Source organism: Schistocerca americana, chromosome 5 (assembly GCF_021461395.2).
Source record: "Schistocerca americana isolate TAMUIC-IGC-003095 chromosome 5, iqSchAmer2.1, whole genome shotgun sequence".
NCBI lineage: Eukaryota > Metazoa > Arthropoda > Insecta > Orthoptera > Acrididae > Schistocerca > Schistocerca americana.
In genome coordinates, this window is record NC_060123.1 from 287,342,007 (window position 1) to 287,362,466 (window position 20,460).

The 20,460-nt window shown below is 38.6% G+C and overlaps 1 protein-coding gene across 1 annotated transcript in view; it reads left to right on the forward strand.

Annotated features, from left to right (window-relative positions):
• LOC124615438 (nucleoporin SEH1) overlaps positions 1–20,460 on the forward strand; it is a 154,571-nt gene that overhangs the window by 82,426 nt on the left and 51,685 nt on the right. Inside the window, exons 3-7 of the mRNA XM_047143325.1 lie at positions 1,821–2,082; positions 10,275–10,508; positions 10,589–10,743; positions 10,868–11,084; positions 15,137–15,205. Coding sequence (XP_046999281.1) covers positions 1,821–2,082; positions 10,275–10,508; positions 10,589–10,743; positions 10,868–11,084; positions 15,137–15,205 — 937 coding nt within the window. The remainder of the gene's footprint in view (positions 1–1,820; positions 2,083–10,274; positions 10,509–10,588; positions 10,744–10,867; positions 11,085–15,136; positions 15,206–20,460) is intronic.

The following is a 20,460-nucleotide window of genomic DNA, read 5'->3' on the forward strand; positions in this document are numbered from 1 at the left end:
AACAGTTCTAGCCACATCAGCTCCAACCAACCCCAGTCACCTCTCAGAGCCAGAAGACTACACATGCCCCCTTGGTGATGGGGAGGGTACTTCCCTCTCTGTTGCTCCTGCACCAACTACTTCAGGATCAACACCACCCCACCCCACCCCACCCCTAACCATCGGGGACGTCTGTCTCCATTTCTAAGCCCAAGAAGCATACAACTTCTTCAGCTGGTCTCAGTAGGAAGGATTCTCTTGGGTCACTCCCTTCCCAGGTTTCTGCTGATGGGAAAGATGACACCCGCCAGTGGCTGAAGAGCCCAAGAGCAGCTGGTCGCAGGGCTTCACACTCATCCTCAGTCCCAGAGACTGAATCAGTGAAGTCTTCCCATCCAGGGAAACTCAAGGAACAGCGAGAGAAATCGAAAAAGAAGGTCCCCCAAGACCAAGGGAATTGCGGTGGTACCCACACAACCGCTACCTCCAAGCTCTGTGTCTGTGGACGAGGTGGAGATTCTGGCATCCGCTGGGGACCTAGATCTTACTGGACCCTCAGGCAAAATGGATATAGACTGCTCAGGCAAAAAGTCAGTGGCAGCAGGTGACCCTGAGGTGTAAACTGCCTCATTGAGTGTGTAAACTGCCTCATTGAATGTTCCATGCCTTCCCAGTCTCATGATGATGTCATCCTCCAGTGGAATTGCGGCGGTTTTTCCATTGCCTGGCTGAGCTCCAGCAACTGTTAAGCTTTACACCAACTTTCTGCATTGCCCTCCAGGAAACCTGGTTCCCAGCAATGTGGACCCCTGCCCTCCGTGGCTATAAGGGATACTACAGGAACTGTAGTGACTGTAATGGAGTGTCAGGTGGAGTTTGCATTTATGTCCTAATCTCAATCTCTAGTGAACCTGTGCCCCTTCAAACCCCTCTTGAAGCTCTGGCTGTCAGAATAAGGACAACACAGGAAATAACTGCAATGTATATCTTCCTCCAGATGGTGCAGTACCCCTGGATGTATTTGCTTCCTTGATTGATCAACACCCATCATGAGCAGCTGCTTGCAGTCTGGCCTCAGCAGCCAGGGACTGTGTTTTGCATAATTTGGAAGAAGGCTGTTTGGCTGAAAGGTTACATGTTTGACTGTCTTTTTTGTTGTACCTATCTGCGACTCGGTATCTCCACTATATGGCGAGTAGAATCTATCATTTTCATGATATTGCCATAAAATGTAGGATCATATTTTCAGTGTATAAATTATAAGTAAATTTCTTTAACTTCTGCTGAGACAAAATAACTCATTCTACCTACTAAAAAATTGTAAGAAAATTGTTTTCACAGAATCCGTGCAAAGTGATGAAGTGGCAAAATATTGCACTGGCTTATGGATGGACTCCAGTTCAAGACCCGATCCAGATTTAAGTATTCCATGGGTTATCTAATGGTCTTGTTGCAAAGAACGCTTCCAATTTCCCTGTACATCTTTCCCCAGTCTGAGCTTGCGCTCCATTTACAATTATTGTTGATGGGATATTAAGCCCTAATGTTCTATCCGTCTTCCCCCTTCCTACACCTGCTTCCAATATTAATGAAAAGACTGAAAAGCAAGAACTGTGACAAGTAACTGTTTTAGTGTGTGTGTGTGTGTGTGTGTGTGTGTGTGTGTGTGTGTGTGTGTGTGTCCGCCCCCCCCCCCCCCCCCCCCCCCCGTCCCCTCGACAGGTTGTTCACTGTCTCACCTCCCCATTAGAATTGAATTTAGTGCTTAGCTGTACTAGTATGATTTGTAACTATTCTTAACTTTAATTTTTATGAAGATTAATTACAAAATATTATTTCAGTGGGTGAGGGTTCTGTACCTGGAGAACGTGGCATGCGACACTGGGTAAGGAGAACAAACTTAGTTGATTCACGAACTTCAGTCACTGACGTTAAATTTGGACCAAAATCTCTTGGTCTTTTGCTGGCAACATGTTCTGCAGATGGTGTTGTTCGTATATATGAGGCTCCAGATGTTATGAATCTGAGTCAGTGGACACTGCAACATGAAATATCGTGTAAGCTTTCATGCAGTTGTGTGTCATGGAATCCATCATTTTCCAGGTAAATGTCAGAAAAAGAAAATGAACACAAAAGAACAGCAGTGTCATAAATTTGTAAAACGTTTCTAAAGTTTATTTATGCTGATTAATATTATTTTATTTTTCCTATATTGTAATTAACTGCTTTTATATTTGTTATTTGCGGTGTAATATTGTGTTCCAAACATCTACAGTTTCTATATTGGCATTTTTGTTACTTGTGTTAATTAGATGGTTCACTCAAATCCAGGCAGCACTCAAGATTATTTTGCTCAAAAAGTATAATAATTTTTACTTATTATCAATCATAATGTGCATTAAAATTGTGGTGAAGAAGAAGAAGAAGAAGAAGAAGAAGAAGAAAAACAGGCATTGCCTGCACAGGATATGGGGACCATTAGGAATTAATTTACAGGGTGTGCATTATCTGATTTTACTAGTTTCACTGATCAGAAGTGAGCATCTTTATATAAAAATGTATGAAGATTTTCATGTTTGATGAGCGAAACTAGTAAAATCAAATAATATTCTGCCTTTGACTGTGTATCTCGACAACAAAGAAAAAAAAAGTTTCTAGCTAGCTGGCTGAACTCAAATGACACCAAGCGCTGAGTGATTGCCAGCATGCTTGGATATGCTTCACATTATTGTAGTAACTGTTATGCGGGATTGTTAGGATACACAGATAGCATGCTGCTCTACAGTGTTTATTGTTTCTATGGATTTACTTTTGTTATGCAATTTTTTAATAGAAAAAAATAAATGAAAATGAAACAGGAGTTCTTCATTAGCACCTATACAGATATATGAGACAGCAGAATTGACCATTCTTCATTTTCACCAAACTTTCCACATACCATTCTCAGTCACAAACTGTCAGGATATACTACTGTCATCAAGACAGTTCACAAGTTTTGGGAACTTATTCTCAAAGAGTGAGCATCGGCTCATGTGTTGCACCTTATAGTGGTATTTGCTAGCCACTGCCATGAAACACTTGGAAAGATTGCTTTGTGCATTAGTGAATTCTAGTCTCATATTGATAATGTGATGAAAGTAATGTGTTCTAGGGTGGTGGTCTTCATAGCTGAAACTGGAGAAAAAGGGGGGAGGAGGTGACATTACACTCTGATCATATTGCAGTATCGTCTCTGAAGGATTCCAAGAATGATTTTTCATAATAATGTATCACCTGATCAAGATTTTAATTTGTGGAGTTGTTTTTTGTACATTTCATGTGGTAATGTGTAAGATGGCTATCTAGTGTGGGCATACTTCCTTCTCATTGAAACTGCAGTGTTTCAGTTGCGCAAGATGCATCTAGCTCAGCTCACTAGTAGGAACATTTCCTTTTACGGTAGCCATAAGTGGTAGGTGAATTTTCTTAATGCCAAATGATGTTGGCTTTTAGGTAGGTTATTGAATTCCTCATAATGCTTTTGCAGAGGTTTTGGGGCTAGCCTGTCATAGGGACTTCCATGATGTTGGTGGGAACTCTTTTGTATATTACGGATAAATAATAACAATATGTGATGCTTTCATATGGTAGTAACACATGGAGAAGTTAAATTAGCAGAAGAAGGGGCAGAGCCTTTGGTAATGTTCACTAGAGACAAATGATAATCATTCCATAAATGAAGCACTGAGTGGTTGCTTGAAGTGGAACATGTTGGAACAAATTATGGGGCTGTTTAAAATTAGAGAAATCAAGGCAGTGAAGTGCAGTTTCCTGCAGAGATAAGTTGACGTATCTTGATACACTGTGAGATGCAGATTAGTTGTGTTACTTAGCACTGTTCTGCTGCCTCAGTTCCCAGAATTGTGAACTGCAGGTACTGCTGCTTTCACATTTCAGATGTGTAGAAGGAGCTGAAATTACCCTTCCAATATCTTCCACAACCGGCTAATGTAGACATGTCTACTATAGATGCTTTGTAATCTTTTAGTGTGATGTGGTACTTCCCATAGCCAGCCCTGTGTTACAAGCAAACATGAAATGTACGAAGGAGGAAAGGGTAAGGATGGGTGGAAAATTGTGACAACTAGTCGCACAGTGCATTGTGGTAATAGAAAAAGTTGAAAACTTATGCCAGACCAGGACTTCAATCCAGATTTACCACTTCTCGTGAGGAGTTGCCTTAACTGCTTTGACCATGTGGACACAATCCCTAAACAGCTCAAATTTCCAACTTATTACACCCTGTAAGCAGCATCCCACATCCATTAAACTCGCTACTCGCAAATCCTGAGTGCCATAGGAGTTCAGAAGATATCTGTTCATTCACACAGAAACAAATACTCCCCCCACCCCCAGAAATGTATTAGGTCTACAACTCTGTGCTTCCGGGTTTTGCAATAGATGGCAGTTGGGGTTCAGGTGATTGGTCATAGGTGTAATACAATAATCTTAGGCATCTGAAAACATAATGCCATAAAAATATTAGTCGATTTGTGATTGCATCGTAAGGTTATTCTCAATTAAGTATGTCAACTTACATACCCATTTCTCGCCATTTGCGGGAAGTTTTAATTTTCTGCTTTAACATGAAGAAATCTGTGGCTGTGGCTCTTAAAATGCTGGGTAAGACCAGTGGTGAGGCAACTATTAGTGGAAGAACGTGCAGAGAATGTTTTCAGCACCTTAAGAATGGTGATTTTGATGTCGAAGACAGGTATGGCAGGGGAAGACAGAACGCTTTCGTAGCTACTGAAACAGATGAAGACAGTCGCAGGACATCATTATTGAATGCAATTGATGCGTTAGAGCCCAGCACTGATACACAATGGCCACAATACAGTGGTAGACACATAAAGGTAATTTTGCAGCAGGTTAGTGCTAGACCCCATGTCGCAAAACCCGTGAAAATATACATGGAAACATGGAAATGAGAAGTCCTTTCCCTCTCGCTGTGTTCTCCATACGTTGCTCTCTCTGACTACCATCTTTTTCGATCAGTGGCTGGCTGACCAGCACTTCCGATCATATGAACAAGTGCAAAATTGAATTGATTCATGGATTCTTACAAAAGACGCCCAGTTCTTCTGCCACGAGATTCATATGCTATCCAAAAGATGGGAGAATGTAGTGGCCAGTGATGGGCAATACTATGAATGAAAATTTTTTTGTAAGTTTTTCACAATAAAGCCCCAAACTTCAAGAAAAAAATGATAGAAGCAAAGTTGTAGACCTAGTAAGTATCTGAAAAAGAACTCCTCAGTATTTGTTTCAGTGTGAATGCACAAATATCATTCAAACTCCTATGGGAATTGGGATTTCTGAATAGTGCATGTAATGGACAAGTGATGCTGCACTGCAGCATGCGATAAGTTGTGAAACTGAAGTGGTCAGGTACGGTGACCGGATGTCTAAAGCAGTTAAGGCAACTATTCATGAGAAGTGGTAAATTTGGATTCAGGTCCTGGTCTGGCACGTATTTTCAACTTTTGCCATTGCATTACCACAATGTGCTGTGCGACTAGCTGTCACAATTTCCCACCAATCCTTTTCCTTTCCTTCCCCTTCCTATATTTCATGCTTACATGTAAATATCAGCAGAGTCATCACAAGTGATGTCTGTTGCGTCGTAAATTTCCGACAGAACAGACACCACTCTGTTGTATACAGCCCTGTGTCGGGTTGTTAAAGAAATGATGTGATTTGTGTAAAGTGGCAATAAACAGTACTTTTTGTGGAAAATAACTTATTTACATTATGAGACTGCATACTACCATCCTTTTTAAACTATTATCAGGAAACATATTACTCTTTAAGAATAGAGTATGTATTTTTGGTACAAGTAAGTCTAGATTCTTTGTTATTAACTATCATTTACAGATCTGTATAAGGTTATTTTATGAATTCTCTGATGATTCAGAAGCAATGGAGAACAATATTCAACCATTTTTCATCATTATTTTTTCGTTTTCAGTGATTTGTACATTTGATTATTTACTCACTCACTCACTTACTTACTTACTCCACGGCACTAAGGTCCTCTGAGGACCTTGGCCTCCTCAAGCCCAGGCTTCCAGTCGTCTTGGTCTTCAGCACTCGTGCGCCACCTCCTCACTCCCACTGCTCTCGGGTCGGCTTCCACATCTTCCAGCCATCTCACAAGTGGTCAGTCTCTCCTTCTTCTACCGCTAGGATGCCCCATCGTCAGCTTCTTTAGGAGCCCTTCTTCTATCATCCTCTGGGCATGTCCTAATCATCTTAGCCTTCCCATTTTGACAGGTTACCAAATCAAGTTCTTTGTACAGAGACCTTATTTCTTCATTAATCCTAATTCTCCATACCTCTCCTTCTTTTACAGGACGAAAAATCTTTCTCGGCACTTTCCTTTCCCAGATATTTAGCTTCTTCTCCAAATTCTCCATCAGTACCCATGACTGGCTGCCATACATAAGAATGGATTTGATCATTGTTTTGTAAAGTGTCGACTTTAATTTCTTATTTAGGTTCTTACTTTTGAGCATGGAATATAGTTCTCTATATGATCTCTTAGCGGCCTTAATTCGGTTTGCTGCCTCCACTTTGTTTTCTGATGTTATTACTGAGGAAAGGTATGAAAAACTGTCTACTCTTTCGAAGGTGTACCCTTCCAACTGGAGATCTATGTTTCTTCTAACTCTATCAGTTACCACATACTTAGATTTTGTCTCACTAATTTCTAAACCAAGTTTCTTGGCAGTGGCTTCAACCTCATTGAATGCTGATGTAAGTGCCTCCATACTTCTAGCACTTATTACATCATCTGCATAGGTTAAAATGTGAAAAAATCTATTGTAAATATTGCCTCCTGCGTTTGTGGTTATTGGTCTTACTGCATTCTCTAATACCAGGTTGAATAGTATTGGGGATAATGGGTCTCCTCGTCTTAGGCCTTATTCCATTGGAAACAATCTCGACAGACATCCCTGAACTTTTGCTGTTTTACAGGGTCATTGTAGTCAATTTTATTAGCTTCTCAGGAAATTTGAATGTCTGCATTGTTTCAATCATTTAGGTGTCCGTATTCAAATCAATCTAAAATTTGTGGACAGTAGTGGCCAATTATCATGTACTAATGTGCTACAACACACCATAAATATCACACTAAAATTATGCCATTTCTCTTTGAATGTGAGCCAGAAATTGCACTACAATTATGCCATTTCTCTCCGAATACATTCTGATATGCAAATAAAACAGGTGAAAACATGTTGTGTAGTATGCTCTCTGTGGTAATTAGAAATCAGTGTCAGGTGCTGAAATGATGGTTAATCGTCCAGTCAGCTCAGAGAAGGACACAGCTGTCTGTTTTTGACTGTGCATGCTCTAATGTGACATCATCCCTTCTGGCACTATGAGTGCTGCATTGCTTACAGCACCAGGTCAGTATTTTTCTTTGAAACTGCAATTGTAGGGCATGAGGAATTTTTAAGTAGTTGTTGTCGTAATGGCACCCTGCCCGACTGGTCTAGTGCATGGACTGGCAATTCGTTCACTCAGGTCACTCCCCCTCCCACTTCCAATGTAAAATGATTGATTGTAAAATTTAAATGTATTTAAACAGTTCAATGTATATAGGTAAAATTAATATAATAAATTTAGCTTCAGTTACTACCCTTGTAGCTGGCCACGGTGGCTGAGTGGTTCTAGGCGCTTCAGTCCGGAACCACGCGACTACTATGGTAGCAGGTTTGAATCCTGCCTTGGGCATGGATGTGTGTGATGTCCTTAGGTTTAAGTAGTTCTAAGTTCCAGGGGACTGACGACCTCCGATGTTAAGTCTCATATTGCTCAGAGCCGTTTGAACTACTCTTTTAAGTCAAAATATAGGCCACCACATTGTAGCACACTGATAAAATTTTGCATGAGCTACCACTGCTTATGGAGTATTTTGGAATGCTAACTTGATGCCAGAACACAAATATCCAGATTGATGCTGGGTTCATGGTAGTTCTAAACAAACAGTGAGCTACCAAACCCAAGAAAACTTACACTGACTGATTTCATTTACACCTAAGGTAGGCCAAGTCTCAATATTATGAGGGGTTATCAGAAACAAGGTTACAAGGCTGATATTAGTAGAATTTTGTCTGCTACAGAGAAATTAGTAGTGTGTGATAATTCTGATACGCGCTGTTTGTAACTGTGGAGAGTTTCAGCCACCCGCTGCCTGCATCACTAGTTGCAGGTAAAGACGAATGGGGACTCATTTGGAAAAATGATTTTTTGAAGAAATCTGCATTGTTATTTGATCTCTGTCGGAAAAACGTATAAACACAACTTAAATTCACTGTGGAATGATACTGGTTCACGGAGAGACTTTAATATCATGTCACCATCTCGCAGCATGCTGGCAAAAAAATTGGCAGCCGATAGCGAAAATGTCACTAACGAGGACTGAATTGGCCGACACAGCACAGCTCAACAGATCTGAACACAGTTTGCATGGAGGAGCTGACTCAGGGCAACAGAAGTTTAACCTGAGAGGCTGACAATTTGCTTCAGACAAGAAAGTGAAACACTTCATGACATTGTAGCTGAACATGCAAGGACAGGATTTTTAGCAGAAAGGTATATGCATATTGTCCCATGAAGTGACAACTGCTTGCAACCGCTTAAACAAAATGGAGACCAAGTTGAAAAATAACTTAATGTATGTACTATAAGTTGATTGTATTCACTGTATAAAATAAAATGTATGTTTCACTCCTTAGTTTTTGATCACCCCTTGTGTTTGCAAGCATTTTCTTAAACACAGGGAACAGCTCCAAATCAGTAGAAGTCAGAAGTCTTGGTACCGTTTGTATTTTATTTTCAACCACTGCCAAATCTACTCTTTCTGTGTATAACTTTGTGTTAACGGTTATATGACAAAGATTTTGTAATGCCAGGACTTTTTGAGGAAGCTGAATTTTGTTTTCCCCCGACACTACCACACTATTTGTCTTCTTATGGCAGTTCCTTTACTGAGTAGAACTTTGTCACTGTACTCGTCACACCCCCTTATATTAGCAATCAATAAAATGTTTGCAAATAATACTTGACAAGGACATGCTTAATGTATTTTATTCTGTTTTCTTATGTAAATTATGCCTCTCTCTCTCCCCTTTGTCTAGGTTCTATGTAATTATAATTGGGTTCTGTATTGTATCTGGTCTGTAATTTGTTCTTGAGAGTTGCAAATACTCACTTAACAGCAAACCACATTTGGAGTAAGTGTTGCTTTTCTATATGCAAAATATATTTTTTTACGAACCTGTTTATCTTCTCAGTGAAGAAAATAGCAAATAACAATTGTTTGTGATGGTGCATTAGCACTCTACTTAACTTCTTTGCTCTGTGAAGTGTGATTGTGTTCTGTGTTTAATTTTGTCAGATTAATCAGAGAGGCTCTTTATCATCTGTTACTAGGACTGGTGATGGTGGTGGTATGATGCATTTGAGATTAGCACTAGTAGGATCCTATATACAGTTTACGTACATAGCCACACAGTTTTTAGACTTGTAGTTTGAACTAAGCTCATTTTGGGACCTAGTGTAAAAAGTTTTCATTAATTATAATATGTAAAACAGACATCAGCCTGACAGTTGGTTTGAATGCTGCAGTGCTTTACTAGACACGGACCTACAGAATTGACTACCTCAGCCACGTACAAGGGGAACTACAGCTTAACATGGACTTTTGGACTACAGTGTATGTCTTGGAATTTTTCCGTGCACATAAATAATTTTGAGAGGTGAAAGAAGTCACAGGTGACAGGAAAAAATCATAGTACCAACTAGATGGTGAACCTTAAGGCTTTAGTTTCATAGTATCACTCTTATTGAATCAGTCACTGAGATAAACAAATAAAGTGCAGTTCTTTTAAGGGAAAATCTTTTGCACCAATTTATTTTGGTGTGTTTGAGATCCTGTCCTACAAAATATTTTTTCAATGCAAACATAAAGCTTGTTCAATGAAATTTGCTCTGTGACTGACATAGTCGAAAAATTTGTAGTAATAGCTTACCTGTGTAGGTTTCATTCTGGACACTTGTGGTTTGGAGATATAGATGCGAGAGTAGTTTCTTTGTTTTCTGGACAAATTTCTATTTGACAAAAAGTCCAAATAGAAATAAGATGTGCACTTTTTTCTGTTTGGCCCAGTTTTTGTGAAACTTGTTTAATATTTGACTATAGTCTGCTGTTGTTTACACTGATATGTGTGGTATTCCTGTAACAGGTTACATCCTCCTATGTTGGCTGTTGGGAGTGATGATACAACTGTATCATCTGGAGGCAAGGTGTTCATTTATGAATATAATGAATGCAGCCGGAGATGGGTGAAAATTGAAACATTATCTACAGTAACAGAGCCAGTACATGATATTGCATTTGCACCAAATCTTGGGAGAAGTTACCACTTGCTTGCAGTTGCAACAAAAGATGTTCAGATTTATAAACTTAATCCCTTACCGTGAGTATATTGAATATTAATTAGTAGGGTATGTACTGTTGGCCCCCTCTATTTTTATGTAATGGTTTCTTTATTACCAGTGACAAAGGTACCCAGAGTGGTTTAACAAAACTGGAAGTCTCATTGCAAGCACAATTTGAAGACCACTACTCAACAGTGTGGCGTGTCTGCTGGAATGTTACTGGAACTATGTTGGCTTCTTCGGGAGATGATTGTTGTGTTCGTTTGTGGAAAGGTACTTCATAAAAATATATATAATATCTGGAAAACTGCTATTAATATAGTGCTCCTTAAATTTCATTTTTCTTTCTGTTGGAGATTGAGCATATGGCATGATGTGTAATTCTCAACTGTTGCAGCTAATTTTGCATCAGAGTGGAAATGCGTGGCTGTACTTAAAGGCGACGGTTCACAAGTGAAGACAGACATCTCCTCACCAGCACAGGCGACACCAGCCCTGTCAGGAGTTTCACCAGGAGTCGGTGCAGTTGCAGTCTTAGCAGGAGCAGCACTGGTTGCTGGTGGTGGAGGTAGTGGTTCTGGTGGTGGCTCAGCACAACAGACCAGTGCTGCAAGGTATTACAAGCTTGGCACAATATCTAACCCAAGCCATATTCGGCAGCACTAGTATGTCACATACATTGTGAGTAAAAGTATATTGTGCAGATCTGTTCATTATTCTGCAATAATTTGATCGCTGGAGAAGGTAGGTTTATTTGTGAAAGGAGATTCTCAGATCTTTTCTTGTAAAGAGCAAAAGTGCTTCTATCTTCTTTGATACAGAATCAGGAACCGTTTTTATGCGTTTGTTGTGGTTTATTTCTTTCTTTCATTTTGCAGTCACTTAATCTGTCTTGGTTTAATTATTGAACATATTACCTGTGATTTTTAAAGCAGTGTCAAATTTGCTAATGAACGTAAGATCTGTTGCTGATGTGGTGGATGAGTTGCAGCACCCACTGCTTCCATATAACTGAACAGTAACAAGTATTTTAGTGTCACTATTAGAATGAAAAGAATTGTAATTGGAAGTTGCTGCATGAAGAAAACAGCTGCTGAAATGTCTTAGGTGATAATGAGAAAGGAAGGGATTGGGTAGAGAAGGAAAACAAATCTCAGTCAATCTTTTGTAGTTGTGAAATTAGACAGAAGTTAGCAAGATAAAAAGTGACTATGTAGTTGTTAAAAAGTCATTTTACTTTAATTTTTTCTCCAATAATAGGTTTTGATGGGTAATTGATTTTGCAAATGACCACTGTCTGCATACATAAAAGCACTGAAAAAAATTCCCCTTGGAATTTTATCTCCTGCAGTGTGTTTCAGTTGATTTTCTGGAGAGTGAGTATAAAGCTATTTGTCAGGTTGATGCAAAGTATCATTGTGAAAGGTTAATACATTTATTAAATGTTATTTTGAGTTGTGCCATTTGCAGAATTGTTTCCATTTTATTTACTTTCTTCAGCAGATTTATTTATAGAATGCAAGTTTAATGTTTGTCACCACACTGCAGTAAATGGAAACCACTTGTGTTGAAATGTGCTGCCCTGAAAAGGCAGTTGTAGGTTTGTTTGTTCATGGTATTTAGATGAAAAATGTTAGAAACAAAAAAACATTGATCTGCAGGGAACATCGTCTGCTACTAGCTGAAATGGAGACTTAAATGGCTAATCTATTATGCTAAAACTGCAGTTGACCAACAGGGCATTTCAGTATCGGGTATCCATGAGCTTTGAGTCTATGTATGCTGTATATTGTTTTCTGGATGTCTTCTTTCTTAATTAACTCATTGTTTTTATTGGCAATTTTGTGCTTACTGTGAGGGAGGGAAAGAAAGCTCTACCTCACCTAAAGGATATACAATCAAATGTATTACTATTGTAGAGCCTTCCCAGTGCATGAAACTCTGGACTCTGAGGACAGTAATATATGATTCAGTGATTTTAGAAATTTTGCGCAGGTACAGAGCAATAATATGCAAAATATGAGCTCAAATAATTTATACTGCCATGGATAACAGAGCAACTTTAAAATGGTGTGCATATAATGGAATGACTCCAGGCATATAAACCTTGTGTTGTAGTTAATATTTTTCTACAAAATAATAGCTTCTGCAAAATACAAACAAATTTGCTGCTCTGGAGTGGATGTGAGAGCATCCTTGTCTGTCTCCAGGCACTGACGGAACAGGAACCAAGCTATTCTAAAGTTCATTATGCTTTGAGACGTCACAATTGGTTTCCTATTTCCCCTTTAACCTGCACTTATTCATGTCTTCATTTAATAAAATGGCATATTAATCCTCTGTTATTTTGTTAGACACTTGACAGTAATTTTGTTTTGCTAAAACATACTTCAATATTTCTGGTATTCTTTTTACATTAGTAATTTTGATCCTTTAAACTTGTATTTGTAGTTTAACCTCTATTGTTATGATCACATAAATAATAAATATGTAACATCATTGAGCATAATGTAAAGATATACATGCAAGTTTTTGATGTAATGCCTTAATATTTATTGGCATCACAGTGTGTATGGGTCAGCATGTTACGGAAATTGTATCATATTACCATCAGTTAGCTTTACACATTTCCCTCATTATTCAGCATTATCTTTTAAACAAAATCTGCCCTAGAGTTTCTTAGAGAAGCAGTATGAGCATGAGTGTTACTTATGTTATAAGTAGTTAGCTGCCAAAGTAGTTAGCAATAGCATACCCAAGTAGTTAGTTCCTATGGATAAACATATTCTTCATAACCCAGAATATATTCATAAGTTTTGTAAGTAAATGCCCTTCTGTCGTCATTCTCCACATTGAAATTCTATTTATGACTGTAAATAATCAATACAATTTTCATGATGGTCTACAGACTGAAACAACACTGTGAAGGAATTGTGCAATATATATGAGAGCCTAATTGACATGAACTGGTGGTCTTCTTAGAAGAATTGTTTTTACTGATTAGGGACCCCTTTTCATAGTCTTGTGTTTGGGAATTTAGTATCAGATTCTGTGGAAACTGAAAGTTTTAAAACAGTTTTGTCGAGGATAACACATTCTAAAGATTATTGAATGTATTCAAATTAGTGCTTGTGACACTGCTACCTCTTCGTACTGTGTACATTGTTGAAATAAGAAGTTGAGTGTTTTACTTGGAGTTTGAATTGTATACAGTGTATATCCAGAGCTTTACTATTTAATCTACATTAGGTTCTTTTGTAAATCATTGTAAAATTATTGCATGACACTTTGATTCAGTTTTTCCTCACTGTACTTCTTTTGCACATTTGTGTTTCTGTGTATGTCATTTAGTATGTACTTGTCTCCCCATGATCATATCTTTTCTATAAATTGATTATTTGCTAAGTTGCATGTGAAATTCTTATTTGGAACTCAGTTGTTACCTTCTCTGATAAGTATAAACAGGATCAATTTTCATTGAGATGAGATGTTGCATGAAAGAAAAATGAGAATAATGATTTAGCAGCATTTAAGACATTATTCTTTCTGTTGGTGATTTACAAACAGTTTTATCGGAGATAATTATGAACGAAATTATTGTAATACTTGTCATGTACAACTAAAAAGTGTGTGTCAAATGCTAATCTTATTTTTGTACTACATTTATGTGTATTTTCTGCTTAAAATACCGATATTTTTGTATGAGTACGTTAAATAAACAAATACTAGCTCTGATCATAACTTGCACAGTTCTTAAAAGGGATACAATGTTACCTTGCCTGGTTGAATAAAGATGGAAAAATACTTCACCTATTTTCACCACAGTTTTTAATGATTTTGACAGTAACTTACATCTTGAAATTTGTTAGGGAAGATGAAGTGACATGCCTGCAAGTGACTTAGAATTATGATGAAAATTCCATTATTCACTCAAATAATAACAGCTAGTAGTTGATTGTTGCTCCCTATTCATTACTTGTACTCTGGGTCATCTGACCCAAGCCTTGTAGAAAGATTTTCTTCAGTTTCTACGCACTTTGTCTTCTTTATTCTGATGAAAAAAGTTTAACAAATTCCAAAAGAGTGACATTCAGTTTTATTTCTAAATTTATTTGTCAGTGTGCTCCAGTTGTTTTTGTTTTGGATTTGGTGACTGGTAAGTAGATGCCTCTTCTTCTAACATAAATATTGTTCAGACAAAATCATTTACTAAATTAATTATAAGTTTACTTTGTGTCCCTAGGCTGTACTTGACATTATTGTTCCAGTCCTAAGGTGAGGTGCAGTAACATTAAAATCATTAATTACACTGCTGATTAAAAAATGTATATAATCAAGTGGATGTATAAGTTTTCCACTGAAGCAAATAGCGGCCAGGCTATTGGTCATCTCCTTATTATTCAGATTTCTTGTAAATCTACATTGGTACGATCAAATATTGACATAATCGCTCAACAAAGGCCACTGTTGCTCTCTTCTTGTGTAACAAAGGAGGAAGTGAGTTCCCTCAGATGATCCTGATGATGATTTTTTTTTTTTTTTTAAATAGCTAGCAACTGATGTGCAGTTCAGGTGAATACCAAGATATACAAATGTGTGTAAACACTAATACAAATAAAAACACGTGCTATGTACTGTGTGCGCACTTTTCCTTTGCCATTTTCAGAGGGGACCGGAGAGAGGAAGCTCCAGCCAACACTAGGAGAGTCGCTGGGAGCACCGCAATGCATAGGGGGTAAGCTCTATCTCACTTATGTAGTGTTGACAATGAGAGAAATGGAATTTACGTTTTGTGTTTCACGTGGAACAGCCACAGAGGTTAATACTAACATGCAGACCAGATCAAAATGTGAATATAATTGAAATTGTAATTGTCTTGCAAATTTATAGATGTACATAATTGTGTACATTGCTCCATTACAATACTGATTCTCAAACAAACGTGATGTAAAAACTAGTTCTTCATCAGCAGCTTCTGTTGCATTAATGTATTGGTGGTTGTGAATGAAGATGCGGTATTTTGCAGAATCTTGGTATGTGTCATTTTTATGCAAGACCCTGCAAATGTGCTCTAGATACCACTGCAGAAGCCCAATGCAATGTACATTTTTCAACTATAAATGCAAGTGAGGACTTTCAAAACATTCTCAGAGCGATCTGAATGACTGCAAAATGCACAGTGAGGAAAAGCGAGTTAATCACGTCATAACTGCACATTCAGTAATATCAGTGCTGAACACCATGTCAGTTACACTTTTCAATGTGTTCACAGGTTCACCAATATCATAGACAGTGTATCGCCATACATAACGAAGCATTGCTCTATACACTTCCAGACATAAGTGACTGTAAATGATAGAATGCATTTTCATGACAAAGAATCTGTCACCAATATTGCCTGAATGTTCCTAGAACTTAGTTCAAGAAAGTCTGTTATTCTTGTGGTATATATTTTTTATTACCTGAAGAAATAAACTTTGAGAGGTTGTGCATATGATTTTTAAAAGTATATCTTTTCCTCAGTAAGCTTTCAGTAGTACTTGTTCAGTCTTAAGTCCAAAAGTCACAAAATACTAATGACTTTATTGCCAAATGTGGATTCAAAACTGACAGAACAAAACGTCTTCAGGTGCTCTTTTGCCATCATCTTACTCACAATTGGATGTGCGAAGACTTTGGAGGGCACTGCTTTTATAGTTCCCTTGACACACAGAGTTCATACTTTCCATCTGGTTCTTGGAAACACACATAGAGTTTGTGTGCCAGTCATTTGTCCATTGATATAGCAACATCGATTGTGTAGCTGTGTGTTGCACTATTAAATGATTGCAATGTCAAGACATTGTTTCTTTCCCCCTTACATGGATAGTGTTCTTTAGAAAGCAAGCTCATAGTTGAGCAGACTCTAATCACAGTTCCATACAGAATTCATTTGGATCTTTTCTCTCTTGGTACGCCTGTTGATTTCAGCAACAAATGTTTGAGATGCTTGAATTCTCTCTTCTTCTTCTTCTTCTTCTTCTTTCTCATCATCCTTACCTGTGTGTGTGTGTGTGTGTGTGTGTGTGTGTGTGTGTGTGTGTGTGATGTTATCCTAAACTCCTTTTTCTAATTAGTAATACATCCCAGTGAATTTCATGTAGAATATGTGGATATGTGGTAACTGGATACTACTACACAGAATTTAAACTTCAGTGTTTACATCATTATTTCACCAGCTCTATAATGTATAAGGAACAGCTGATATATTTACAACACCTTATGCAAATTCTGCATAGGAGCATGACACAGCTTTAGATTGTTTGAGCGGATTACAACATCCCACAATGCTTAAAAATGCAACATGTTGAAATTGCAATTGCAATAAATAATGTTTTAACAACCAAAAGCAGAAATGATATCATTTAAAAATCCCAGTGACACTGTTAAGTTGGTGCATTGGAGATTTCTGGCTACTCCCAGTGCCCGGTGTTTTAAATGCCAGTAAGGAATGGAAGAACTGCATTCTCACACTTCACCAAAATCTGTCATTACATGCTGCTTGATGACATAGAACTGCAGAGTACAATTTCCTTTGAAAACTGTATTGGCTTTTCTTTTGTTCGCCACATAGTCCAATATGCTCTTAATATTCCTTTTAGTCTTCCGTTTAGGGTATCTTTTCAAGAGCTTTTCATATGTGTTGAAATCTCTGACATGATAATCATTATATATGTTCTCTTGTGTGTTGTCATCAAACACAGTGATGACAAGACTTTAAGCTTCTTACCTGGAGAAGTTGTAATTCACTTTCAGTGCTTCCATTGCCTCTTATTGAATTTGGCCTATCACTATCACTTGCAATGATATGTTAGTCCGTATCTTTGCTAGCATCATAATTATGTGTTAGTGTTAGATCATAATCTGTTTCTAACCGGTAATAATATTTTTGCTCTGTAATACATACCAGAAAACATGTAAATGATTGATCTTCCACTTCAGTACCATCTTCATGAAGAATTCATTGTAACTTCATCTAAACCAACCGCAATACATTAACAGGTTTGATTACCAACAACTGACTTGCACAAATAACTTAACAAATAACTTGTCAAAATGCACCTTCACATACACACTGAATTGTATCGACTGGTTTCAGCTGGCGTAGCAGCAGGCAAAGAGGGAACTTAGCTTGGCGTACTCAAGTGGCCTCTAATGGAAGACTGCATAGGATTGTAAATAAGTGAATATCACCTGTGCAATAAGAAACTTTTAAAAGATCCGTTCCAGGATTATGATATAAATGTGTTTGTTCGAGCTTAAATACGTTCCTTTTTAGAACCAGTAAGCCAAGAGGCACAAGGGACTTGAGATGCAGATAAGAGAAATTTGATTACATGTAAGAGTGTTTGGAAATTTGTGTATTACAAAGCTGCTTTAGTGAGACATGTGAGTTGGACAGTCTGCATGATAAAGCAATAGCAAATGAAGTTCATACCTTCAAAATTATGACCTTTTGACCAAAAAAGTCACACATCAGGAAGGCGTAGACAGTCAAACTTAGTGGACAAGCCACTTGATTAGTATAGTGCCACATGTAGTTACATGGCCCCACCTTTAGAACCCGTATATGTGCTGCCACTCATATCTGATAAGAAAATGTTCAACAGTGAGAGGTGACTAGTAGAACTGTGCTTGTGCTTGTGATTGCTGAGTGAAGCACCAAACCTCTGTGTTCTCAACAAAGAGTGTTAGTCAGTTAATTGAGATTGAGAAGTAAGACAAAAAGCTCACTGTTCAAATTACTCTCCACTTACTGTCCAGGCCGTACTCTCCACTTAGATTGTCCAGACCAAAGATTTGGGTGAACTGAAACTAGCAGATGCACGAGACACACACACACACACACACACACACACACACACACACACAAATGTGTAGTCCATAAAATACAAAGCTTACATTCCACATCGTAGCAGTTGTATATGTGTACTTTTAAAATATATTGTGTTGCAGTGCTGTATGTGGTAATAGTTACCAACGATTCAAGATATTACATATTCCACACATATTACCAACTTGTATGAATCTTTTTTTTGTCATTATTAAATTTCATATGGAAAAAGTTAATTGCTGCAGGTTGAAGGTTAACATCCATTGCAAATGTAAAATTAACAATAACCACAATAATTCCAACAAACACAGAGCTTCAGACAGTCCATGATTTTAACAAATCGGGTTTCTCAGGAGAAAAAGAGAGAAAACATCAAGAAGAATATTACAGTTATAAATATCTCTTTAAAAAAGAACTTGCACCACATCAGATGCTACATTAATACAGATCTTTGACCTTGCCAAGAATTCTGTAGCTATAAAACAGAAAATTATACTTGGGGAAAATTAAAATTTGGTGTTACTGGAATTCCTCTAGCATGCATGAACTGCCATAGAAGAAAGTTGAGGATCACTTTGACAACTTGCAACATAGGAATAAATCTAATCTTAGAATGAAGGAATATATGGAAATATTGAGGAAAGTAATCTTCTGAAGACTTCTTGTGAAATGGGTTCACAGCCTGTATAAACTGTTGAAAGAACATAGACTGCTCAGGCTTATGTCATGATTTTGGGTGGTCAGATGACTTGTTCATTCCATTTTTCGATACTTTGACAACCGACCCAGTTGTCGTCTTAAAGTGCTGTGAGCTAGATTATTATCTGTACTTGGTGCCTGGACTCCAACCAGGTTGTGAAGTATTGTTGTAGTCATGCTATTATTTATAGGAAATTTTGACTACCTTTGATGTAAGGTACAACTTGTTTGCCTCAGCACCTTGTTATAAAGGTCAGAATACTGATTATTTACCGACATAGTACTGATAACATAGTAGTCAACTTTTCTTTTGGTGGAGCTTATCAAACTTGTTTACACCATGGAAAATCTCTTCCCCGTACCCAAAAGCACGCCATTAATGTTGAAGGCCATCATGTCCCACTTAAGGGTGTCCAGGATTATATTTTTACTATTGCAATTTTAGTGTTTAGGCCATTATCATGCACAAATAATGTTACAAATGCTGAAATTGCAACAATAAAAATACACTCCTGGAAATTGAAATAAGAACACCGTGAATTCATTGTCCCAGGAAGGGGAAACTTTGACACATTCCTGGGGTCAGATACATCACATGATCACACTGACAGAACCACAGGCACATAGACACAGGCAACAGAGCATGCACAATGTCGGCACTAGTACAGTGTATATCCACCTTTCACAGCAATGCAGGCTGCTATTCTCCCATGGAGACGATCGTAGAGATGCTGGATGTAGTCCTGTGGAACGGCTTGCCATGCCATTTCCACCTGGCGCCTCAGTTGGACCAGCGTTCGTGCTGGACGTGCAGACCGCGTGAGACGACGCTTCATCCAGTCCCAAACATGCTCAATAGGGGACAGATCCGGAGATCTTGCTGGCCAGGGTAGTTGACTTACACCTTCTAGAGCACGTTGGGTGGCACAGGATACATGCGGACGTGCATTGTCCTGTTGGAACAGCAAGTTCCCTTGCCGGTCTAGGAATGGTAGAACGATGGGTTCGATGACGGTTTGGATGTACCGTGCACTATTCAGTGTCCCCTTGACGATCACCAGTGGTGTACGGCCAGTGTAGGAGATCGCTCCCCACACCATGATGCCGGGTGTTGGCCCTGTGTGCCTCGGTCGTATGCAGTCCTGATTGTGGCGCTCACCTGCACGGCGCCAAACACGCATACGACCATCATTGGCACCAAGGCAGAAGCGACTCTCATCGCTGAAGACGACACGTCTCCATTCGTCCCTCCATTCACGCTTGTCGCGACACCACTGGAGGCGGGCTGCACGATGTTGGGGCGCGAGTGGAAGACGGCCTAACGGTGTGCGGGACCGTAGCCCAGCTTCATGGAGACGGTTGCGAATGGTCCTCGCCGATACCCCAGGAGCAACCGTGTCCCTAATTTGCTGGGAAGT